Source organism: Zosterops lateralis (genome assembly GCF_965231275.1).
Source record: "Zosterops lateralis genome assembly, chromosome: 4".
NCBI lineage: Eukaryota > Metazoa > Chordata > Aves > Passeriformes > Zosteropidae > Zosterops > Zosterops lateralis.
In genome coordinates, this window is record NC_139765.1 from 49,207,719 (window position 1) to 49,234,570 (window position 26,852).

Sequence of the window (26,852 nt, forward strand, 5' to 3'; positions counted from 1 at the left end):
AGAAGCAGGAGGATCTGATGCTCCTCACACTTTCATGAGCCTCTTAGGGAGGAAGAGCAGTGAACAAGGGAGGGAAGAATCTAATTTTTATCTTTCAGAATTAATTCTGAAAGGTTGAAAAACTGAGAGAATAGTGTGAGAAGTGGGCAAGAAGTGGTACTCATAACTTACCCTACTGGAAGCTGCAAATACCCTGAAATAAGCTCCCCTTTCCTTTGGGAAGGGACAGGTTCTGCCAGAGCCCAGCCTAGTACTCCTCTGCCTGCTTCTCAGGCTGATATTTGCCCTTGAGCAGAGATCTTCCTTTGTGTGTACCAAATCCCGTTTGTGACATTTTGGGATCAAGAATGTACCTTCTTTTGTTTTCCATGCTCCTTAACTTCAGTTGTCTCATGTTTTGTTTTCACTTGCCCAAAGGATTCTCTTCCCACTGCAAGAGATCAAGCCAAATTTAACGTAATTTGGAATGTAAATTTCCAAGTGGAGACACTGCCCCTTGGGTGCTTATTGCAGGAGTCAGTTCTCTGGTCCATGCTTAAAATTGACCATGCTTACTTTACTTTGCAGTAAGACTAAATTGCTTTGTGTCAGTTTGTTTTTATAGCAAGCCAGCTGTGTATATTAACTGTTCTACAGTAAAAACTATTTTCCAGAGGAAATGATGGAATGGTATTGCCGCAATTAGTTTTGTTATTCCCTTTACTTTCCAACTGACTCTGTAGAAATACTTTTTCTTTTTTTATTTATTTTTCATCTTTTTTTTTTTTTCCCTGAGGTTCCTCTCCCTAATGACAACAGGAGGTGCACATGTCACAAAAAACTAATTGATAAAAAAGATACTATATTAGGAACTTTAAAGGTTGTCATGTTATGTTTTAAAAAGAAACGTTTCCTTTAACTCAACCTACTCCGGGAACAGTATGTAAAATACTCTAATGAACAGATTTTTGTCTAATTTTGAGTATTAAACTTAAACAATTTCGAATCTTTGGGAACTGAAGAGAGGTCTGTTACAAGTAAATACAATGTACAAATGTGTTTTTTGGTAAAATGCCTAAAAATAAAAACCAACCAAAACTCCTTTTTACCACCATTAACAAAATTAATGTTCTCAGCAGGTTTTTAAGAGGGAGTGCTCTTGGTCTGAGATTTTGGCTGCCCTATTTTTTAAATCTGTTCAAGTCTGGGCTCAGAAGTCTGGGAGGTCTGCAGAAGAGCTCAAGTATGTTGCCAAATCCTGGCTTGCTATCATGGGCCAATACTAGAATGTGTAATGTCAGTCTTATAGATTTTGAACCTGTTGGATGTCAGCAGGGTTGAAAAGTGACCCAGCTTTGGATCTGAGGCAGGATGATTAGGATCCCTGTGACCAGCCATCTAAAGAAGAAATCCAGATGGAAAGTGAGACTGGGAAAAGGTGTCCTTCCCTAGGGAGACAAGACCATGGCACTCACCACCAGGCTTGGTTCATTTGAATCTGCTGGCAGTGGGACTGGTTGCAGAATGGAATGAAGGCTGTGACTGCTGCCTCAGTTTCACAGACACATGGTCCTGAGACATCCCAGAGGTATCACTGGGTGGTGACATAGGCCACATAAATGTTACATTCTAGAATTCCAGAAGCCTGAAAGTAAATTTTCTAATCCAAGGAGTATGTTTTAAAAATTTAAAAGCACTTTGGGGAGCCACTACTTTTTGAATGGTTCCTCTTTTGCAAGCAAAATGTCCATCTAGCAGTATTTATGCATTGATTCCAGAAAATTAATAGATATGATATCACTGGAATCAAGGCCCTTCACGGAAAACAGTTTATTGCCTCCTTTCACATAGAGGAAAGTGCCAGCAGTAATGTATCTGCTTATCACAGAAATCTGTGATGTGTAGCTTTCTTGACAACCTAACATCAAAAAAAAACCACAAAAGCCAAAAACCCAAAAAACAAAAACACTAAGTTTCAATAACTGAAAATTAACATCTTAAGTCCCACCTGGAAATCAAAAGGAAATCAACTCAAGTCTAGGTCTAGGTGCATATGCAAGGACTGATAGGTTTTCCAAGGGGGCAAGATAATTTGCCAGTGAAATATTTTGAAATCTAACCCTGAAATATACTGCTATAGAACAGGAAAGTAAATATAAGAGTCACAAAATTTTCTGAGGAAACTTCATGGCAGGTAAGGATGCCAACATCTTAAAGTGCATGGATTTAATGTATGTATTAACACAATCTTAGCACATCAGTACATATGCTTAGATACAGGGATCTTATTTGGGCAGGAAAATGCCCAAAGTTTGCAAAGTTTGGAAAGACCAAGATCTCAGTAACATTTGAAAAAAACCTCACTGGTTATTTCTAGGATTTGAGGCATTTCCCTTTCTTATACAAAGTATTGTCTTGAACTCATAAGCATATGAATCTCTTTGACTGTACTACTTTTCAATCTGCATGTTCATAACTCAGCTTCTTATTCCATTATAATGCTTGAATGATTCACATGCAATGTTTCCAATCCACTTTTCCCATCTTGTGAAACTTTTTAACGAAATGTTAGCATTTTCAGGCACCAGATGTTTTGACATAAGGAGAAGCAATATGTAAATTTTAATCCATGGTAGGAACAATAGCCTGGAGGCACCTTCTTCTTATTACATGAATCATATACTTAACCACAATGTGGTGGATTATATCAAAATCACCACCACCCTGAATATAGAACAGTTGTCTTGTGGTTGCCAATTAATGAAACTGATATATATTTAACTTGATGGGTACCAGTGATTTAACCAATAAGCCTCAGCATACTTCACTGCTGCAGTTTCCTTTATAATTAGACTTTTGATCTGATTATTACCCCTACTTCATACATTTTCCTCTAATCTCCCATTGGCTGTCACCACAAATGATGCTGACATTAAATCTGTTTGTCTGTCAGTTGCAAGCCTCACTACTTTTAATCAAGCAGTGTATCACATACGGCTTTTATAAACAATGAAATAACTTCTGATTTTATTTTTTTTATGTTGTTTATTTAATTATTAATTGTCTGAGTCCTAAAAAGAATAAGGATTGGCTTTCTTAAAACAAAGTAGGGGCTCTCAGTCCCTTCACAAAAGAGCTGAGTATCTTTTATGGTCAAATGCTAAGTACATAATAAATATGTAAAAAAGAAAAGCTTCTTTCTATAGATAATCACTGAACTTTAAATAATATTTATAATAATATTCAATTTTAATACTAATGGGGTGCCTTAATGATTTGACAAAATAAAGAGACTGAAGAAATCTTTAGTACAGATAAAATGTTTATCTGATGTACACAAACAATGAGCACCATTTTACATGAAATGGTATACTGTTACAAAACTATAGTTGAAATTTGTATTGCCACTCAACAACTTTTACATCATTTCATCCACAGAAAGCACCAAATATCTTCTAAAGAAGGCAGCACTTTTGATATTAGGAATTCAAAATGAAATCCGAATCCTTACTTACTTCCTTAAGTGAGTATCTTTTAGTGCTAAATGCTACCTAATTATCAGCTTTAAAAAATGTTTTACATCTTAAAATACAATATTCTGTTTATCCTAGATTGTCTGGGGAACATCTAGTACATTAAAAGGTTTTTGTAGAGCTTCTTAGTGATTTTACTGATATCATCATGCCTGCTAGCAATTTTGCAACATTCTGAAAACACTTTCCATAAATCAAAGCCTTAGCAGCAGGAATAAGCAGATGGCAGGAGACCATATTAAAGAATGTATCAATTATTTTTATTAATGGGATGCTACTGGATGATGATGTATCATAATGGACTAAATGTTTAGCAGTGGTGAAGTGTTTTGTCTATTAGGTATCTCAGATGTTCTTACTGGATGTTACTATATTACTTTTTGGTGGCATTTTTGAGGGTCTGGACAGTGAAGTTTGACAAGGGACATATAAAAAAATGTTTTCATTTCAATCCTTTAATTATATTCATACAATAAGCATAAAATTCCAGCAAGTATAAAATGTAATTGTAAAAAGATTGCATATATAGTGCGTAATAAAGTACATTCTGTCTGCATACAATGACTTAGAAAACAAGATACTATATGGTTAACAATGAAAAATAGCAATTATTATAAAAATATTCTACAGTCTCATAATAGCAATGTAAATGCCTTTACTTATCTAAGAGACTTAACATAATTATAAATTACAATAATTTTACATCCTCCATTCATATATACAGCTCTATTAAATTCAGAAAGTATTATAATATCAATGTTCTTATTAAGATTAAGTGACTGAATTCTATTTAGTTATTTTATTGTATAAAGCAACTGAGTTTCTGTTTGTTAAAACTGTTTGCACTTACTGTAGCTTTTCCCACTATCCATGCTATGCACAATGAGATAATTTAGTTTTCTTTTCTTAGTATAGCATGTGTATTCATGCCATGAATTAAACAGGATGTTAATATTTCAACTCCCTTTACTTTTGTGTAATTATTAGTCTGCTGTTTTGTGGATTCTGTTGGAATATATCCACCAGCTTTGAACAGCTGCTATTGAAAACAAGCAATAACTCCACATTTAGTACATCTTGACAAAAATCGCCAGTTCTTCTACCCCCTGCCCTGCTTGAGGGCAAGATCTGTAAGACTTCAAATTCTTTTCTAGGCCCAGATCCACGGGCATATTAGGCATCTTTTTCATGAGATTTCACTAAACAGATCTCTGCTGGAAAAAGCTAAAAAATTTATTTTGCTTGCACCACAACTCAGCCCAATAAAACTTGCATGGACAGCAAAGAAATTCTACCTGACAGAAAATGTCAGGATTTGTCCCTGTAGTTAAGAAATCCTTTTCCTCTGCAGAAGCTAGTAGAACTGGACTTGGCTCTGCCCAAGAAGTCCTCTCAGTTTCACAGCACCATATCCAAACCTGTGGTGGGAGAGGGATTGTTTTCTCCAGGAAGTCTGGGATGTGATTACCAGCACATGCATCTCCTAAATACCTTCAGTAGCACCTATTAATCCCCAGAATGTCCTAGTCTGGTTTTGAAGTCTGTACCGCCATGTAATTTCAAGGGTTAACCTGTAATCCAGGTTGTAATTATTAGCTGAAATACTAAATTATGATGACTTCTTACTAGGAAAAAATGCAGTGTTGGTGAAATGCCATTGCCATAACAAACACCTAGAAGGATCAATGCATTTATTGTTTTGGGCAAGGGGGCTGGGGGTTTTGTGTGAAGGAAGACAGCATGATTATATTTAATGGTAGATGCAATACAGTGCCTTGCAAAAAGAGCATTGACTATCTTAAGTTTCTCATGCAAGAAGAGAGAAAAATTCTGGTGCTTTAGACTGAAGCAATTGTCAGAAGAATGAAAATCAACTTAAAAAAATTAATGGATGCACTATAATGTTTTTTTAGGACAGTGCTTATAAAAGTGATGAAATTCAGGATGTTATTTAAAGTCAGTACAGTTCAGAAGTATGTCTAACTCACACGTAAAAGTTCAATGGGAAAATCATGTAATACATCCATATTTAATTTCTTTTTCTCCATTATGAGCAATCCACACTGGTGTATTTAAAACTAATGTAGTAGAAACTGCAGTACAAGGACAAATGGCATTTGATATCAACCAAATAACCCTTCCTTTTGTCAGCTGAAATGGACAGTACTCACACTACGCTAGACATACTATGGGCATAAATGTTACTTTTAATTAATCATATTTTGGATTCAGATGTCAATATTAGCAATTGCCTTTGACAAAACTATGACAAACTATGCTTCTTTTAATTAATCCAATTTAGGTGGCAGTCAGTCCTATATCCAGTTATCTTTGGTTAATACTTGTTTGTGTTTCTGATATGCTACAAAAACAAAACAACAAAAAAAACCCTAACAAAATAAATAAAATAACTAAAAACTAAACCAACCAAACAAATAAATAAAAAGACAAATGAAAACATCAAACAAAAAAAAATAATATTACCATAACTCAGTCTGTTGTCTTTTTTTTATCCATGAAGTGTGAGTGTATCAAAGCCCCTTCTAATAGTCAGGTCTCTGCTTACAGGTCACCTTACATCCAAGTGGTTTACACTGACTCATAGAAAACCTTGAGATTCCTAAAATTATAAATATTCTTGTGAAATTGGACACACTATCATCTTTCATAGCCATCTGGGTGTGATTTTTTTATCCAGCTGTTAATTTTCCAGTTATGAAACTATTGTGACACTGCCAGGGTTGTGGCCTGGCAGGAACACAGACCTCACAATGACTGTTAGGAGGGCCCAGGTACCAATAACAAAAGAGGCAATAGTAAGAAACAATTGCTCTGGTTTTGGATAGTATTGTTTTAAAAACTTAAAATGTTCATGGAAAAAGTAATCCATTTCAATCTCTTCTTACTATTTTCAAATCTGTGACACTTCTGGAGTGAGTCAGGCTCAGTGACAGCAAAATTAATGCACACTTTTGAAACATATTTTGAATCATTATGGAACTCCTGTGGTGGCTTCCACTGGGGTAGAGTTAATTTTCTTCATAATGGCAAGAATTTTGGCTTTCTGCTGAACAGAGATGTTTTTGTTGTTGCTGAGCAGGGCTTACACAGCCAAGGCCTTTTCTGCTTTTCCTACTGACACACTGACAAGGATGTTCAGAGGGTTTGGGAAGAGACACAGCCAGGACAGGTGACCCCAACTGACCAAGGGATATTCCACACCACAACAAATCATGCTTAGTATATAAAGTGGGGGGAAGAAGGAGGAAGGGCTGGAGGTTTTGGAGTGATGGCATTTCACTTCCCAAGTCACCATTACATGTGACGGGGCTCTGCTCTCCTGGAGATGGCTGAACAGCTGCCTGCCCACGGGAAGCAGTGAATTAATTCCCTGTTCTGCTTCACTTTTGTGTGTGGCTTTCACTTTCCATATTAAATTGTCTTTATCTCAACCCAAGAGCCTTCCAGATTTTACCCTTCCAATTCTCTTCCCAGTCACTCTGGCCAGGCAGTGACCCAGTGGGTGCATGAGGCTTGGGTGCTGCCTGGGGTTAAACCACAACAGCTCCTTAATTTGATCTTTTGGCTTTGAAGGAGAGCTATGAAGAACCTGTTCCAGTTTATTTTCCCATGTTTTATTATTACAATTGGAATGACTGCACTTAATGTTCTTCAGGAACATTAAGTACATCACTCTCCAGAATTTCACTATGTACAGAGTTTTCTGAATGCTCCCTCCTAGCAAGCTGGTTATGAGAGGTAGTACATCACATCAGTGTTTCTGAATATTCCCTTCAGTTTGAGAAGTCTTCCTTTCCAGGTTTTCTGCAGGGAGTCCAAACCAAATATGAAATTAAATTCTTGTTGTTTATAGTGTATGCAATGGGAATCTTGTCATTTCCCTCTGCTTCCAAATGGATCAAAAGTACACGTATGGATAGAGTCCCTTGAGAAAAACCTCACTGTGCTGTCAAAGGACACTGAAAGTGTCATCCAACAGCCCAGTGTTGTATCTGAATTCCAATTTCTTCCACATAAAAAAGGACACAGTTTGAATATTCTTGGAATAAGTAGCTGACATAGCACTGTCACAAGTACTGCTTTTTTAAATTGTGCTAACTGTAGCATGGAGTGTCTGTGCTGTCTTGTATATCCACAGTCTTTCTGCTGCAATGATGTGTCTTTTTCTGTCTGAGTTCATTTGAATCCCTGTCATTATGTTAGTTTCCATTTTTCTTCTGTGTCATTAAAGAATATACTTAAAAGAGGGTTCTTTTTCTACAAATGAAATTGAAAAACTAATGGCAATCCATGGAAAGCTTAATGGATTTTCTCCTTTTAAAGAGAAGCCCACACAGTTTAAACTTCATGTGTGAAGGCATTACCATCTGACTTTTTTAGATTTTAAAACCTGCAACATCTCTACAGTTCCCAGCTTAAATAGTTCTCTGTTGCTTCACATTTTGTAGAATTTTTAGTTATAAAAAAAAAAGAAATTATAAAATTACTAAAACTCGTATTTGTAGCAGAGAAGTGTAAGCAGATTGAAAAGAGTTTGAATACAGTTTTGCAACATGGGTATACCTTTTGCGGTAACTTTTCATAGTACAATAAAAAGTCATGAAGTGATAGTAAAAATATTCCCAGTGAAGAGAGATTTATGCAAATGGAGGCTGTGAACAGAGAGTGAATTTGGGGCAGAGTGATATGAGTTCATGTCCATCTTATTTTCTTGTGAAGTAAGGGCTGATTGAAACCCTTGTCATGTAGTAATTGATTTTTACAGTATCTCTCCTTATAGGTATTTAAAATAAGAGCAAACACCACGTTTACGTTCAACTCAGTCTTTTAACACTGTGGTTTAGAGAAGTATGAGACCCTTTCTGCCTTTATAAATCATCTCCATCATCTGTGCTAAAGCTGCTTCTCCTGCTGCTCTCTTTTGATGCAGCTGGAGATGCGGAGGACAAGAGTGGGTCTGTTCCAAATGGTGACACTGTGTCATCCAATAAAATTTCCTCTAGTCGTTGTTCTTCTTTTAAAGCTGCGCTGAAGGACAAATCTGTGAAGTGTGAAAGTGGATCAGAAAAGGCTGTAGATCCATTGCAGACATCAGAATTTTGTCCATGTACCTGAGGCATTTGTTGAGAGTAGTCTACAGAGTTCTCCTCTGGATAAGATTGTTGCTTGATGGCCTGTGCAGCTAAATCAGCAGCACTGAGTGAAGACATGACTGGAAGGCCATGTGCACGTGCCTGGATCTCCAGTTCCTAACATTTCAAACAAAAATAATTAGACAACAATTTAAAAAGAGAGAAAAGTCTCTTCAGAGCAATTGCAGAAAGTATACAAATCATGCATGAGAATTTATTATACCTATTGCCCTGTTGTGAGATTAAATTTTAAAATATTAAATTTTTTCATCTCAGAAAATTTGCCCTTCAAGTGTTTTTATATCCCTTTCTAAGTTGTCATTAAGCAACTATTCTACAGGAAGAGGTAGGCTCTCTAAAACCATTGCATACTGAATCCAATGAAGATAGGAGAAAAATGTTGCAACTTGATAGTTCATTATAAAACTGTTATCCAGAGAAGAAGATTCTTTACTTGATAGTGCTTATATTATACAGAAATATGAGTAAATCAACGTGTGTAAGATGATATCTACCTACTTATCCATCCTGTTTCCATAGGTGTGTGTCTATATTAGAATCTTGCTTTTCAAGCCACGAAGGGCTATATTCTGCTTCTTTGTGTCAAAAGCAGATAAAACATAAGACACTCTTACTGGAAAGTGTAATGCATTAAATAGTTTGAAAGGGAAAATTAAAATTCTGAAGGGAACTTTATGTCTAGTATTGATTTTTGGTTGCAGGAATATCCTTATTTCGTTATTTTTTTGTCTGTCTTGGTTTCTAACACACGCATAATGAAACTGTTTTTACAAGTACTTTATTGCTTTTCCACTAGTTACTTTATGTAAGGCAAGGCACAATTATCAAAGAATTTTCCTGGAAATCTAAAAAAAATACTCCCTCTCCAATATACAGAGAAATAAATAGGCAAAGTCAATTTAATTTTAATAAACATCATTTGAAGAAAAATTATATAGATTAACAACATTTGATGGGGGCTAAGTACAGGGAAAGCTTTGTAGTTCGTGGCAACACTTATACAAACCTGAATTCGGAGTAGAAGTCTTCTGTTAGCATGCTCTAATTTCTTCTGCCTGTGTTCTAATTCTCTGGCTCTCTGTTGTTCTTTTTGTAGCCACTTGATGTACTCTACTGATGCTTTTAAAATAGTTCCTTTGTTCCAGCGCATATCACTGCAGAATGTAGAGATAACCTTTTCACAATTGTGCATGTCAGCAGAATTCATAAGAACTTACAAAATCTTTTACATTAATATGAAATAATGATTTACATGACTATTATTCACTCTTAGATATTATTGCTTCTGAATGGAAATTTTAATAGAATAGTTAAGAAGCCCTTATATAGTAAAATTAATCCCAGAATGAAAATAAGTGTCAAAAGAAAGTAATAAAGTGACTTTTTGTGGGAGAGCTAAATGCAATATCATGATTCTACCATTACAGTTTTTATATTTTTAGTGAAAATTGCTTTTATTATTAACTCTAAGATTAAAATCTATGTGCAGTATTTCTGCATTAATGAACTAGGAAATATACATTACTGAGGACTTAAGCCTAAATTTTTAAAGATCCTTTTGAATATACTACTCCTTTTACCTGACTTACTAATGAGGTTGCTTTTATGCTTGTAGAGAAAAAAATGATCTGTGCTGAATGCCACTCCTCATTCATGACAGACCAGAAAAATCACACTTTCATAACCATAATGATTAGGGAATGGCAAAAATCATGTTCAAAAATCTTGAAACAATATAAAAAACAAGTTATAATCTACAGCTACATGCAGATCCCAACTCAAAGTAAAAGCTTCACAAAGAAAATTAGATTAAATCTGCCCATCATTCAGGAAGCCATGGTTTGAGTCCCAGCTTACATGCAGCCTTACTAGCAACGAAACAGTTGTTCAGATGAAACTGTCTAAAGACTTTCATGTATCCATTTATCAAATTTTCATTAATTCCTTTAACTAAGGCCTTGGAACAAGCAATTTCATTGAAAATGCTTAATTTCTAATAAATTTCAGTATTTTATTACACAGGATGGGCTCACTGCATTAAATATACAGATATGTAGGCTTTATCCAAACGATCGACTTCACTGCAAGATTGCTTAGGCTGAGCAGAAGGTTGGCCAAGCTTCTGGTCCCAAACACAACCGTGAGAAAGAAAAGCTGTTAAAACAAGTAAGAATCTGATGTTGGGGGAGACAAGCACTTTTTCAATGCCTGTTCCAAAGACATATAATTACAAGCTGTCCTTTATGGAGAGAAAAAAAAAAAATATGCCCAGCTATTATCACTTTCCCTTATTAATAGAATCATAGAATATGCTGAGTTGGAGAGCACCCACCAGGATTAGTGAATCCAACTCCTGGTCTTGCACAGGACACCTCAAGAATCACATCATGTGCCTGAGAGCATTGTCCAAACACTCCTTGACCTCTGCCAGGAGTGGTGCTGCGGCCACTTCCCCAGAGAGTCTGTTTCCAGTGGTCAGCTACTCACTGGGTGAAAACCTTTTCCTGAATCCAACCTAAACCTCCCCTGACTCAGCCTCATGTCATTTCCTTGAGTCCTGTCAGTGGTCACGAGAGTGAAGAGATTGGTACTTGCCCCTTCATTTCCCTCATGAGGCTAAGTATCCTTAGAGATTTCTCCAGTTATTTTTCTTCTGAAAGTACAGTGCAAAAGCCAGGCAGGTACAGGATTTAGGGACCCAGACCACCCAGATTCTCCTGTTGTCTTACTAGGGATAAAATCTGAATGAAGCTGATAATTTTAAGATACTAAGAGGAATGCACAAAATTATTTGTGAAAAAGCATCAGTGTTTAACCATACCATAGAATTCAGATAACTTGCTAGAGATTTGGGAGTAACATTTTTTTGATCCAAGAGTGCTCAAATTCAAATGTCAGTTCTCTCTGGACAGCACAAACCTGTGAGGCTCTAGTATACTGGGACCTCCCCTCCTCTCAGTGCTGCAGGTCAGAAATGCGCAGCTTTGGGGATTAGAAAGTGAGGGGGTCACATAGAAAATAATTGTTGCCTACAACCCTACTGTCTACAAAGCCAAAGCATAATTGGGTATGTATTCTGGTTTAGACATTGCCTGGTCAAAAAAGCTAGATCAGAGATGGGACTGTGAGCCAAGAGAAGAATACATCTCCCTCATGATGGCTGAATCATCTCTTGGCAGCTCCTCTGCCTTCTCCTTCCTGTCCCTGTATCTCTTGAGCAGTTGGGAAGACAGAATTTCTTGCCAGAATCCCATGGGCTGTGTCCTAGGAGAGGACTTTCTCCTTTCAAATGGCTTAGCTATGTTCAAACTTTAAAGGTTAAGGAAGTTTTTAGTATACATATTTTCTGGACAAATCTTTGACGGCCATCACTATGTCACAGTTTCACTTTCTTTGCACCTCTTTGGAAAGTTAGGTAAAATACTGAGAGGTCCCTCTTTATGACTAAATTGCAGTGGAGTTTGAAAGGCAGTAAAGCGTCTCTCTATCTATGCCAGACCATTGATGAATAAAGAAGATAAGTAAAATAAATAAAGTTAGCAGGAAAATAACTTTTCAAACTGGGATTCTCTCCTCCCATCCCAGATATGAGCTATATATGTTATATGGAGAAACACAAGGAGGTTAGTCTCTAGTAAGTACTAAAAAAAAAATTGACACAGGTTTGAACTGATGGTCCAAACCTAAAGATACAGTATGATGAAATTAGAAACAAATCCATAGCTGGAAAAATGGAAATAATTGAGGAAATGTAACAGCAGCAGGAAAATTTGAATAGATCACATATTAAGAAAATATTTCATAGTGTTTAAAAAAAATTCATGTCAGTTGTGAAATTTTATGAATTTAAAATCAGACAAAGTTATTTTTGGTTGATGTTTCTGATTGACAAATGAATAAGTCGTGTATTCATGGCTGTTTTTGGAAGATTTTTTTTATGAAATTCATTCCTGTTACACTTAATTGTTACACTTAATATCACCTTTTGATATGGTTTGCTTTTAGTTCATGTTTCCTTGATAGTTTTAGTTTTTAGTTCTATGGAAATGATTTTTTTCATAGTTTTAAATAAATCTTCACTGGAAGACTAATTCCTGGGTTCAAACTGCTAGAGAGAAGGACCTGGTCAGCTTTTGCATGAGATACACATGGCTAGATATCACTTGTGGTAATATTTACAGATCTGAGAGGCAAAACTGTAATGAAGAGCTAGGAAAAAAATGCAGTGGTTACTATTGTTGCTTAAGAGGCTGTTCTTTAACCTGTGTACACATGTGTGTGTCTGTGCATGTGTGCATATCCCACATATGGCTTCTACATCTCTTCTCATGTACATAAACTGGTTGGTGTCTTATTGAATGAGGAATATCGAAGTTAAACCTTCCAGTGTCTGAAGGCAGTACAGCAAAGGAACAGGTGGTGACCTTAGAAGTCAACGTGTATTTCACTTCGTGTCTCTCTTTACCAGGATCTAATGAAAATACTGAAGGTGTCTGTGCTGATTCTGCATCACAGGCACTGTTTGTTCATTCTAGCCCAGAGCACACACAGCAGTCACAGAACAGTGCTGCAGAGCAACAGAAGCTCTCTGCAGATGTGCAGGGCTGGAAGAGCAACAATGCAACTTGTGAGGAGGAAGGCAAATTTAAGCTGGTAAAGGCGAGATTCCTGGCTACCAATAGTCTGAAATGCATCTAGCTGTACATATCAGGCAGGCAAGCAGATTTGTCTATGATGGGAAGAAAAAACAACTCTGCATTTGAAAATGGGTTAACTCAAGGCAGAAGAAGTGCATAAGAGGAATTCAGAAATTCTCTGATCAGTTATTTGGTTTCTGTTATTTCTCTGCAAACATTGAATTCTAAATAAAACTACCTTAAAAGTTATTAAAATGTCACTAGGAAATTGTAGGTTTTGCTTTTTAGAGATTTGTAGATTGCTCTTAGAGATAAAAACTGAAATTAAAATGTCTACAAACACATTTTTAGAACCTTTAAAACTGAGAAATCACTAGAAGCTGTTACTTATTTAATTGGAAGCTTCTGTATAAAAACAGACAAAATATTTGCATTCTTAACTGTTTTCATCTTAAAAACTTAGCTATAGACCTACTTATCTTCAGATATGGCAGGAATTCTTTTCTTCGTTTTATCTTTCAGTTCTATTAATTTTCTATTTTTCTTTTTATTTGGCTTTTGTTTTTCTTAGTCTTGATTTTTATTAAATGCATGCATGGCACCATCCTGTAAATACTGAAATACATGGGAAATTCTACATCTAAACCAAGTCACTTGAGAGCAGTAAGATGTTTTCCAGTCTGGTCATCAGTAATGGCGTCAGTAAAGTAGGATTGCTTCTTTGTTCCTGTGTGTCCACGTGGTAGAGTTTAAAGTTTCTAGCGAGTTACAGATGTGTTAGTGAGTTTAATAAACAGAGCTTTACCAAAAATAACAAGATTTGTATGGATTTTCTTTTTTTAAATAAAGTAAAAACACATTATGTTTTATTAATCTCTGAATCCTGTCTCTCACTTTAACATCTGAATCTCTCTACAAAACTCAGATGCCCAGAACAAAACATGTAACTCACCAAGTAGAGTTTCTCATTTTGGAGAAACAAAACATAGAAAAGAGACTGATCTTCAGCTCATTTCCATTAATTTAACTTTGTTGAAGTCAAAGGTGATTCCCTAATTTACAGAAGTTGAACTCCTGTAGGAATGATGGGAACATCTGGTCATCTAAGATTAGAACTAATTAATAAAAGCAGTGATTGAAAGTGTGTGATAGTTACAGAGTTTGCCAGACACAGGCCAGTTACTAATAACAAATACATTTACAAAGTTGAAACTGTGTTTGCAGAATATTTCTTTCCCTGTTTCTGAGAAATTAGCTTTAAACTGAAGAAATTTGCTCAAAGAAGTACTTGGAAGGACTTTGTACTTGTTTTGAAGACTTGCACAATTGCAAAGTGTATTATTCTGAAAGAGGCAGCAAGTTTCCCCTTTATACCAGCGTGGGTGTACACAAGCCTTTCCTTTGCAAGAAATGTGTCTGTGCTGGCTGCTAGAGGGTCTCTTGGCAGACATCAGGTCAGGCACAGAGAGATGCAGAGAGCAGAAAGGAGAGAGTGAGAGCAACCCAAATCCTCAGCAGTTCTCTTAATATTCCAGTTCTGTAAAATTACTAGAATTCTTGAAGGAAGGGGCTTTTTCTTGTTTAGTTTTCTGGCAATTTAAGTGTGACTATCATTAAACTGCTCTTGTGTAGGCATTGCCAGACTCTATCACAGTAAAAAATACTGTTAACCACCTAAAAGGTGGATTGTGGAAGGTTGAACACAAATGGAAAGGCAGGCATAATAAAAAGAGGAGGTTATGAGTTTTTCAGCAAAAAGGACTGAGTATTTTTGGCATTTTAAAAATTCTATTTTTGAATTATTCTGTAAAACTGATTTGCATTTCTGAATCATCTAGCACTTGGATATCTAAGCATTGAAAATTAAACAAAAGAGTCATAGTTCTTTGTAACTTATACTTATCTTCATTTTCTAATGCTGATGAAGTGAACTTAAAACACCCATTCATTTATGTAATGTAATCCACACTTTTCATCATTAAATTAGGAAAAAAAAAAAAAAGTGAAAAGAATAAGGGTTTAATCCAGTCAAAAGAAAGACCCTGCAGAAGCTCTGCAGGAGCCAAACAAGTTCACTACATAACCAACAAAACAAAAGTGAAATAAAAACCCCACACAGCCCTTCTAAGAAATATAAATCACAAAAGGTTTCCAAATGGCATAAAAATGTCCTTTTCTGTTTCTGATTCTGAATGTAATCTTTTTGAAGCAAGCCATCTGGGACAGGCATGCTAACCACAATGGCTTAGTTATAGTAGTATTTGCTCTTCAATGCAGAGGCTGATTTTTTTCACTGTCATTAGCCTAAGCATCAGTAAGCTTTCTCCTTTTACAGTTAAGTTTCCACTATAAGAAGAATCTTCTAAAATCAATACGAGGCAAAAAATGCTATGTGTGATAAATGTTACAGATAAAGTACTGTAAGCCATGATAAATCTCTTTCTTTCAAAGAGGGGGCAGACTGGGGGCACAATAAGGTGCTATGGAAGTAAAAAGCAAGAACTGAAAGAAAGAATAAGGATGCTGAGTTATGATTTGGCAGAACAAGACCATATCAAAAGGTAATAAAAACTTCCTTCTACTCAGTCAACAAAACATATTCAAATTAATATATCTCCACCTAAAATACAAATACAAAAAATGTACTTACACTTCTTTGAATTAATTTATCCTTGAACTAAGCTATAGTAAAACTATGTTGTAACCTGGTTTTTCAAAAGCCCTGAGCATTTTGATGTCTTTTTTTTCTTAACACTAACTTAAAAGCTTTTTAGTAGGCCTGCCTTCCAAAGGAGTACTGAGTATCAGCCTTTTGAAGACAGCAGTCTTCAGAATGTGATACTTAAGTTCACCTTGTGCTTTTGTAAACATAAACCACTCTGGGTCTGATCACACCGCTGAACTCAGTCATGGGTTTGCAAACTAAAACAAGATAAGGCAATGATTTCAGAATCTATACCTGAAACTTTTTCATCAGGCAAAAACACCAAAAACTGAGGGTGAAGTCCATCATTCACTTACTGGAGCAAAACTGCAGGTCCAGGTAAATAATTTTAAGAACAGCTTAAATGATTACTCTAGGTATTAATGTTTTGATTGAGTTCAGAAATTCAACCTGAATCCAGACTAAAACATGTAAGTGAAACATCTGTATAGGCAATCAAAAAGTGCAACTGGAATTTGTACCCCTTGCCCGTCTCTAATTGCAGTATAACCAATTTCTATTTTTGCTTTATAGCTGCAAACCAACAGTGCCATCCACTGTTTTTCTGAGAAATCTTTCAATTACTTGCCCAAATGGTATTGAATAGTGAAAGATGCACAGCAAAATTAAAATGTTTTTATTAGTTTCTGCTTGCAACGGATCACATGTCCAAAACTTCATTTGCGTACTGAAAGTGCTTTTCTTTTTAATTCAGCTTTAACACCTAATTCCATACTAATAATAAAAAACATGGCCATTTATCCAATCTTTGGTGGATGCTACAGAAGGAGCTGAGTTTGTGAATTCTCTAAAATGGATGTAGTATGTTAACTTTCTCTCTGGTGGCTTCACTTTAAGTAAAGCCAACCTTCTACTTGTATAAGTCTCACACAGCTTTGTATTGTTGCAGAAATTCTTAATATAATCAAAAGTTTCTTAGGCCTTAAGGTTAAAAAAGCTGAATATCAATAGATTATTTCATTTGAAATATCATGCACATCTGTATTGACATGCAAATGATAAAGACAAAATCTGTATAATCAATTTTATGCATGTCGCAATCATGCTGGTGCATTGTCTTAAGTCTTCCCTGAGCGACAAGAGAAATCTAAGGCTAAAGTTCTGCATTAAAAATCACTTTGAATTGTTATTGTTAATCTTGCAATGGGCTTTTTTACAAGGCAGCTTTTTTCCTGTGGATGACAAATATAGGCTTTAAGGGAATGCACATACAGTTCAAGCAATACGCATTTTTTGTTTCTGTAAGTATATGCATTAGTATAAAATGATATTATTATAGCAATTATAGCAATTATTACTGTTATTCTTGCATTTTAGGGCTGGTGCTTTCCCTGCACTGAGTTGAGGACTTTTGAAAAATGCTCAGTCTACAGACTTAAATTGATTTTATTTTTTCTCTTAGTCAAAGGGCAGACAGTGACAACGTAAACTTTGTGTTATCCCACTAGAGGGCCATGGCAAGAGCAGAAAGTATCACTACTTCCTTCTCCAGAGACACCACACAATTGTGCTCGGGGACAGAGGGATGGACTTTCTGTTTGGCCTTTTTTTGTTGTTTTTGTGGTTTTGGTTTGTATTGTTTTTTGGTTTGTTTGTTTGATTGTTTCCCTTGAATTGGCAGTCTCTGTTAAACACCCTGAAATTGCTTTTATATTATTGTGCTTTCAGGTAAGTTTTTCCAACAGGCACAACAGAACATTTTTCCAACAGAAAAAATCTGTCAAAAGGTTTGTTACTTCAACAGCCTGATCTGAGCCAGTAACCTGGCTTGGAAGACCTTGTATCCCATTACTCAATCCTATAGCCAGTATACACAACCGTCTCTTTTTTCCTGTATTAATACTCTAAACATTATTATAGAAAAGACAGTTGAACTCACGGATCATTAGACTTGGGGATGAGTGTGCCAAGCTCCTTGATTCGGTAATTAATATTATACCTTCTTCTTCTCTCAACTGTTAAAAAGAAATAGTTACTATTTTTATGGTGAAATATTTTTGGAGAAATTCAACATAAAACATTTTAATTAGTTACAAACATGTTAGTCAATACAAAGAGAAAGTCTTCCTCAAATAGCAGTCCCAACATGAGTTCCTACCTGTCTCTGACTTACTCTCAGGACGAACTCTATCATCAGTACATAAGTCTGTATCTTACCTTAACTATAGGGTTTTCCCCTATTTATAATTAGATTTCTAGAGAATTAAATAGCCACATATTGACTAAATGTCAGCTAAGATTTCTTTTTTCCTGATGCTTACATATTCTTTCTCCACCATGCTCCAACAGAACAGAGATTTCAGCTTAGTGGAGTCTTGCTGGTAACTTCAACGGGGATACAAGATAATTCATCCAGCAATTTTATATTTTGGCAGAACTCCTGTTACAGATCACAAGGTAACAGCTTCACTGTTCCTTATTTACAGCTACCAGCACTTAAACCCACAGAGAGTACATAACTACAACCGTATCCCCTCACTGAAACAGAGCAAGACTATGTCCCAAAAACATTTCATCCCCTCTACATCTGTTTCCTTTGATGATGGACAGCATAAAAAATATTTATTTTATTTTTTTAAATGTAGAGAAAATGAAAAAAACCCACCATAGTTTAAACAATGAAATATATTTTCTGGATTTAAAGTTATGCTTCTGCTAAGACAAGCTATGTAGGGCACCTTGGTTCACTTTTTAGTTTATTTGGTTAGAAGGAAAAAAGAGAAAATCTCTTAAAATGAGTACCCTCTCTGTGTGCTCTCAGTTCACTTTATCAGCATTGTACTGGTATCCAGGCTGGTGTATATTATCCTTCAGAAACTTCACATTTTTCTAGTGGATGGGTTCAGAGAACATCCCATTGCTTTAGGGAATTACTTGTATATAATTTTGATACCGATAGTGTATTCAGTGAAAATGTAGTCCCACTATGGTACTGCTGGGTGTCAGAAACCAGCAGTCTTTACTGGTGTTCCATTGGTGTAATCCTCCTGAGTGTACTGCTTCATGAACCCCTGCATTGTATTGGAATGAATGTGCTGGGTCTTGTAGGAGAGCCCAATGTATAGAAACACATAGCAACTGAAAAATTTTAAAAATATATTTCAGTTGTGTTGGCAAAATAATGGCATGGCAAACAAAATTGAAGAACGTGCTTTAACTATGCCGTCCTATGGCATAATAGCTGTTGTTTAATTCATATTTACACTGTGGAAAACTCTGCAAGATATTCATCGAAAAGTAGCCAACTAAGCATTAGCTATAAAACAAGGCAAAGAAAAAATTATCCTTACAAGTGAACACTTACAGAATTCTTTTTTCTTTGTATTTTTGCAAATTTCTTTTCCTGAAAAGAAACTTCTGGTGGTTGTGTCAATGAGTTAGGGGGGAAGATTTTTAAGCTTGGAAACATATTTCAATGGAACTTTCCTGATGTATGTCTGTAACCTTTCCAGAGATATCCTGAGTTATCAGTAGTATTTCAAGCATCAAATTATACATAAGCCAAATCAGAAAATTCTTTTTCAAGCTGAATGGACTGGATTATGATATAACATTGTTTGGAAGAAAAGAACCCCAATGTCAAAAAAATTAAGTAATATTTTAAACTCTATCTGTTGTATGAAGGGGTTCCACTTCTTTTCATTGTTTCTTTCAATATGCAGTGTTTCAAAAGAAACTTTTTTCAAGTGTCTTTATTACTCCTTGTTATTAGAATGTACAAGAACATTTCTATGAAATGTAGACCTTAATTCAATGTGCAAATTGAAAGTTTGTACAGTTCCAATCAACTTCCAAATATTGTTTTTTCAGACCATCACTAAGAAACCTGATCCTCAGAAAATGGTAAATCACACTGATAAAGGCTCTATACGCAATGCATTATTATGTCCAAGCCTTTAGATAGTAGAGCTATGTCCAGAGAGCCTTTGCTCGGTAGCATGCACCTGGAGCCAAGCCACAACAAATGCTGTCTTTCTGCAGTGGTATCTTCATGGCCTTCAGTGCAGTTGCCAGTGGCGAGGGAAAGTTCTCAGACATTTCTTCTGTGATCAGGAAGGACTATGATAGGCCAAAGCAAACAGTGGAGGCAATAGTAAGTCCAGGCATTCCTAATGTATCTATGATGAGACTCTCTTTCCCTTTGCAGCTCCAAATAACTCCTACCCACCCCCTTTCTTAGTCCAGCAAAACTCCCCATTTCAGAGACTACAGGCTAACAATATGTCTAAAAATCATCATGGTCAGTCTGTAATTCACAAAAAAATTACAGATATAAGGATGCCTTCTGGAAATTCTAAGTAGCAGAAGATTGTCCATAGTGATTGCTAGCACATTGTGCCAATGGGTGTATACTTTCAGGTATGTAATTTCATGCAAGTAAGGCCATAAATCCCTCTTTGATTACTGGAAAACCCAGAGAAACAAGACAGGAGTAAAAGAATAAAGATATAAAGAGTGGCTATTAACTAATTACCAATTTAGGTTTAAATTCATAGAATCATAGAATATCTCAAGTTGGAAGTGATTCATAAGGATCATTGAATCCAATTCCCATACTATTTCTGTTGGAAGAATTGGAAAGGAGAACTTGAAAATTGTAACTGCTTTATTCAACATTTTCCAAAAAGAATCCTGTAGGCTTTTTGTTTCAAATTATGCTTTAGAGGGAAAAATCGTGTAATTTTATAGGCAATCTTCTCCCAGTAATGAAACTGATGGGGTATTTTTCTATTCTATATAAACTAAAATAGTTTTTTTATTTTTGTAGTTCTAATATTTAGACACTGAACTATGAATTTCACTGTGTTCTACAGCTGTTCCTCTAGTACCAACATGCTTGTCATCTGGACATAGCCAGACTGTTGCCCATAAAGGAAACAGAAGTGTATCCCAGATGACAGGGGTTATGGGGTTTGTGTGGTAGAGTCAGAACACTGGTGAGTCTCACACAGTCCAGCACTGATCTTCTTTGGTGACATACAATTTCAATAAGTTTAATAGTTTAGCAACCACTTAGAAGTTGTCTGATATCCTATGCAAATTTTTTCCTTCCCTGTTACCCATAAAGAGATACAGCCTCTTGCTTTGGTGCTTCAGTAAATAAAGTATGAAGACAGGATTTTCATTGTTGTTTTCCTCATAATCTGCCTCCTTTCTTGTCTGCTTTGCACTGTATTTCTTAGAGAAAACATCAAGTAAAGTGTACTACTGTGGAAAAATAATAGCAGGTGATTATAGGGAAATAAATTAATTGCAATATGCAAAGTATTTTGAAAGACAAAGCCAGAGACAGAAATTAATTACAAGAAATAAAGCTTTATGGTTGGCTGTGTTTGCAGTCTGAGTTCAATTTTATTAGTCTGCTGAGATGCTGGTCTAGAAGAAAAGCAGAATTGTGGTAGCTAATGTATCATGGTTTTGCATTCTCCATGCATTGCATTTAATGAGATGGAAGATGAATGTATACTTACTGAGATTGTGGTTATCCTTTTTTTGTCTCTCCTTTGCCATTGCTCTTGTATCTGCTTCTGACAGAAAGTAATATTTATTAAAATTGTCCTTAAGATGCAATTCCAGTATTTCTTTCATCTTTTGAAAATGGCCTCTCATCACAAAGACCAGACTTCCAGTCCTTTTTCTGCATTACTATTTTTATTATTAAAATATCTCATAGACAAATCTTTGTTCTACCAGTACTAAATTTTGAGCAAGTCTGGCAGGTTGCTTAACTTTTTTTTACGGCACTTTTTTTAAAATTTAAGAATGTAGAAATGCCATGGAGGGGTATCTTTCTCCAATTTCCTGTATTTTGTATCAGGGTAAAACTTACAATACATTAAGGTCAATATGGATTTTCTATATCCCATAATGCAAGAGTTAATCAGATTTGTAAGATATTGAATAAACTCACTGTTTCCTCTGAGTGACATTAAGAAACTGTACATGATTTTTAGCATTCTTTGGATTAATTGAATGTAACTTTTAAAGTTCTTAATCCACTAATATAGCTTTACCTTGAATAGCCTTATTGTAAAGTTTTAAAAGAACTATTTGTTCTACCCTGGAACAAATTTTATGGATCATAATTTATTTATATTGTTGGTCAAGAGCCAACATGGAATAATGTATTGTTTTCTAAAATATTAAGGCTTTTTAGAAGCATGATGTTCATAAAAACAGGGGGCAAACATGGTTTCTGAACTAGTAAAGAAAAAAAAGAAGGAAATATTTCTCCTTGATCTTTGTTCTTTTCTTTAAATGAAACCACAAACTGAAAATTCTCAGGAATTTAATTACAGATATCTTATCCATGGAAAAAATCTATTCAACTTTTAAGACACACATCATCACTTATGCAGTTATATACTAAAATCTCAGAGTTATTTTACCTGTGAGCTCCCTTTTTACTGGTAGGTTAGCTGGGCAAGAAGCATTTGTGAGACCCATATTAGCTGGTGCCATTCCCTGGTCACTGTTATATATATCCAAAATGCTGCTAGATAGCTTGAAAGGTAGGGAAGGAAAGAAGAATAAGGAAAAAAAAATTAAAATAAGTAAAAGACTTAAAAGACAAAAAAAATGCATGCAAATGGAGCAAATATTTTTGGATATGAGTCTGGTTTTCTTTAGAAAGAGTACACTTGCATACATCTAAAGGGAAGGTTTCCTGTTACACAATATTAACTAAAATTGAAAGCAAAGGATCAGTGCCTGCCATTTTTCTACAGGTGCCGTTTGTGTGGGCTTCAGATCTACAGTGATGGCAACATATGAGCCACAGTGTCTGTTTTTCAATTGCTTCTACATTATATTTTTTAAATCCAGGGTTACCATGACTGCACTTCAAATATGCATTAGATTGAAAGTCAGCTTTACCATGCTGATTTTGACCATATTCCCCAGTATTATTTTTTAACCATAACTGTAAACTCTGCATTGGTACTTCATATAGGGCCTGCTCTAGCAATATAGAGACTCAGGGACCTAGTTATATGTAATAGTTAAAATTAGAGTGGACAGAACATCAGAGAATATGCTTTGAGGAAAGGAGCTGTACTGTTGTCAGGATAGACCAGATAACCTAATGGCTTTAACATGTATAACATATAACCATGTGTGACGATATCCTTATTCCCTTAAAAATATAATATTATTTTTAAAAGCCCATAGAATGCACTCTAAGAAAAGTAAGGCTAAAGTATGTGGATTTCAGGTAATTGCAAAATTACCTTTACTTGAATAACTTTACAAATATGAAATAACTGTAAAAAATGTAAAAGTTTACTGAAGAAATGTGTTGTTACAGATTTGCCCGGCACCTATTGATCCTGAAACAACCTGGAATTTTCCAGGCAGGTCATTGAGACACCAACCATAGGTCTGCTGGGAACCAGCTTTTTTCAGACTCTTATAATTTCTCTTTTTGAATAGATTGTCAGCTTCACTACAAGTTACTTTGAATGGAGACAATTTTCCTAATTACTTGCTCCTTGTGAAGTTGTTCCATGGCAGTGCTTTCTGTATTTTATGTTAAAACTGAAATTTTAAATTAGTTTTATTTTTAAATAATAATTTAATTTAATTAGCTAATAACTTTACTAGATCATCTGAGAATCTAGTTTGAGTTAAATTCTCCCAGTTGTATTACATACAATGAAATGAAACAATCAGAATTCGTATTGAGCACACATAAATAACATGCTCATTTTTAAATTAGAGCTTTATTACTTAGGAAAACTGAAAATTCTTGAATACCATTAGAAATCACAACACCAAGTCAGTTTTGAAAATCTGCTTATACATTTGATCTCTCAGTGAAAATATTTTTTAAAAGAATGTTTGGAATTCAGATGAGCATTACTCAGAACAAGCTATGTTTAATATGCAGGATTTAAATGCTAAGACCATTCTCACGTTAAGTACCTTTGTTTCATTTGAGGGGTAAACTGACAAGTATTACAGAACTCACTGCAGTTTTGCCTTTGCATTTTCTTTGTTCCAGTGATAAGATAATTAAATTACAAGAGTGAACTCACATTAGATCTAGTCATATTTAATTACTTCCCATATTCATGTAAATGAATTTGGTTTATTTAAATGGTATGAAAACAGAATGAGATAAAAATTTGAGAGTCAATGTGACTCCTACACTCCTATACTTCCAGGTTTCAGTGGACTTTGGCATGATTTAGGCTACTGTTTTTGTGAAATGCTAGGAAATAGTAACCACTGAAAATAATATAATCTAATAAATAATCTAACAAATGAGAAAAACATATCTGTCATTTTTTACATATTTCACACAGCTGTGTGCATAAATTAAATAATTTGCTTGAAACTGCTGGCAATCTTCAATCTAGTAGATTATTTAAGTCCTTAGTGAGAAAAACAGGCCTACACACCACAGTTTGACACAAACATGGGGTACTTAATTGATTGCTTATAATTTTCAAACAGAAACTCAAATTTATCCTTGAAAGATATTTAAATTTCTATAGTCTATTCATAAAGGTCTGAATTTAAATTACAATCTCCAAATCCAAAAGAAAAGTTAATGAATGGCTAATTTAGCTGGCAAGGAAAAAATAATACCAACAAAAGAACATCCCAAAGTTAAGATTGTGTGACAGTTGAAAAGAGCATGAGTAAATTCTACTTAAAACCATGAGTAGACATTTCAGTTGAATTCAACTACAGGTTGGTGAAGACAATTCCATACACCTGTGGAACAATCCCCTCCCTTGTAAAGCTGTGATGGTGTCCCTGATGCCTCCCAGGACAGGGTTGCCCCCCTGGCAGCCAGAGCACTGCTGGCTCAGATTCAGCTCGCCATTGACCTGGACTCTTGAGGCCCTTTCTGTGGCACTGCTTTCCAGCATCCCATTCCTCACTCTGTACATACATGCAGAGTTGCCCCATCCCAGGTGCTGAATTCAAGGTTCATCTTTGTTAAACTTCATTCAGTGACTGCCAGCCCTCTAATTTGTCTAATTCTCTTTTCAGACCATCTTTGCCAAATGTCCCATATCATCTTATGTTTCGTGCAGAGGTTCTCCAGCATTCTACCCCTTGCCATTTCACAATTTTTATCAACCATTAGGAAAACAGAATCACCACTCTATATGGAGATGATGAAAATGAAGCCCAAACCCAAGTCATTCAACTACCGATGACTACAGTCCTATCATCTCACTAATTAGAAGGATTCACATAAGCATTACTCCAGAAGGGATAGGCAGAGAAGAAGAGACAGTGGGGTAGCTCTTTATTTTAGGGAGTGTTTTGATTATCTAGAACTTAATGATGGGGATGATAAAGTTGCATATTTATAAGCAAGAATCAGGGGGAAGGCAAACGAGGCAGTTTTCCTAGCTGGACTTTGTTTTAGACCACCCACCCAGGTTGAAGAGGCAACTGAAATATTCTATAAGCAGTTGAGAGAAGCCTTGTTATTGCTGGCCCTTGTTCCCAAGGGGGACTTTAACTTATCATATGTTGTCTAGAAATACAACAGCCTAGAAGAAACAGTGCAGATGATCCCTGCAGTGTGTGACAGCTAACTTCCCGACACAGCTGGTGAGCAAACCAACTAGGGAAGGTGACCTATGGATCTGATGTTTGTGAACAGACAAGCATTTGTACAGGTGTGACAGTTGGCAGCCACCTTGGCACAGCGATCATGAAACAATAAGGCTTTTGAGTCTTGGGGAAGTGAGTAGAGGGGTCAGCAAGACTTAGCTTTTCAGAGGGCAGACTTTGGCCTGTTTAGGAGACCGGTTGAGAGACTCTATTGGGAGGCAGTCCTGAAGGGGAAAGGAGTCTAGGGAGGCTGGACCATGAAGAAAATGCTAAAGGTGAGGTGCAGGAGTAAGACATCTTCATGTGTGAAAAGGTGAGGTGAGCCAGTGAGGAAGACTGGCCTGGCTGAACAGAGAGCTTTGGCTGGAACTGAGGCAAAAAAGCATAGTGGAAGAAGAGGTAGGCAACTCAAGAGGACAGCAATGGTTGTGAGGTTATGCAGGGAGAAAATTAGAAGGCCCAAAACCAAATTAGAACTTAATCTAGCTACTGATGTAAAAGACAATGAAAATTGTTTCTAAACAAATCAGCAACAAAAAGAGGGTTAAGGAGAATTTCCATGTTTGTATTGGATGTGGGAGAAAACACAGCAACAAAGGATGAGGGAAAGGTTGAAGTACTTAATGCCTTCTTTGCCTCAGTCTTTAAGAGTAGTACTACTTCTTCCTTGGGTATTCAGCCACCTGACCTGGGAGACAGAGCAGAATGAAAACCTCACAATCCAAGGGAAATGGTCAGTGACCTGCGATACCACTTAGACACACACAGGTTCATGAGGCCAGATGGGATGCACCTGAGGGCCCTGACAGACCTGGAAGAAGAGCTCACTGAGCCATCCTGAGTCATTTACCAAAAGTCCTGACTAACTGAGGAGGTCGCAGTTACTGAAACAAACGCAATGCCTATCTACAAGGTGGGCCAGAACGAGGATGGAGGAACTACAGGCCTTTCATCTTGACTGAGGTGACAGGAAATGTTATGGAAAGTTAGTGCCAATTGCACAATCAACTGTCTCTTTCTTCAGTGAATTTAGTAGCAATCTCAGTTATACTGCGATGGCCACTATGACAGATAAGTGGCTTTGTGGATACAGGCACTGGTGGTCTCCCTTTGACACATTGTCTTCATTTACAGTTAGCACAAAAAATCTACTATGAATTGGTATGCAAGGAATAATTCTCAATGTCGGGATTCAGGATCAGAAGAAATAGAGAGTGGTTTATGT

The 26,852-nt window shown here is 36.0% G+C and overlaps 1 protein-coding gene across 1 annotated transcript in view; it reads right to left on the bottom strand.

Moving 5' to 3' along the window:
- Positions 1-3,335: 3,335 nt before the first annotated feature.
- TFEC (transcription factor EC) overlaps positions 3,336-26,852 on the bottom strand; it is a gene marked incomplete at its 5' end in the record, with an annotated part of 69,943 nt that continues 46,426 nt past the window's right edge. The window contains 5 exon segments of the mRNA XM_083859834.1: positions 3,336-8,782; positions 9,693-9,840; positions 17,928-18,003; positions 21,520-21,576; positions 22,438-22,552. Of these exon segments, the coding sequence (XP_083715960.1) occupies positions 8,402-8,782; positions 9,693-9,840; positions 17,928-18,003; positions 21,520-21,576; positions 22,438-22,552 (777 nt within the window). The 3' untranslated portion in view covers positions 3,336-8,401.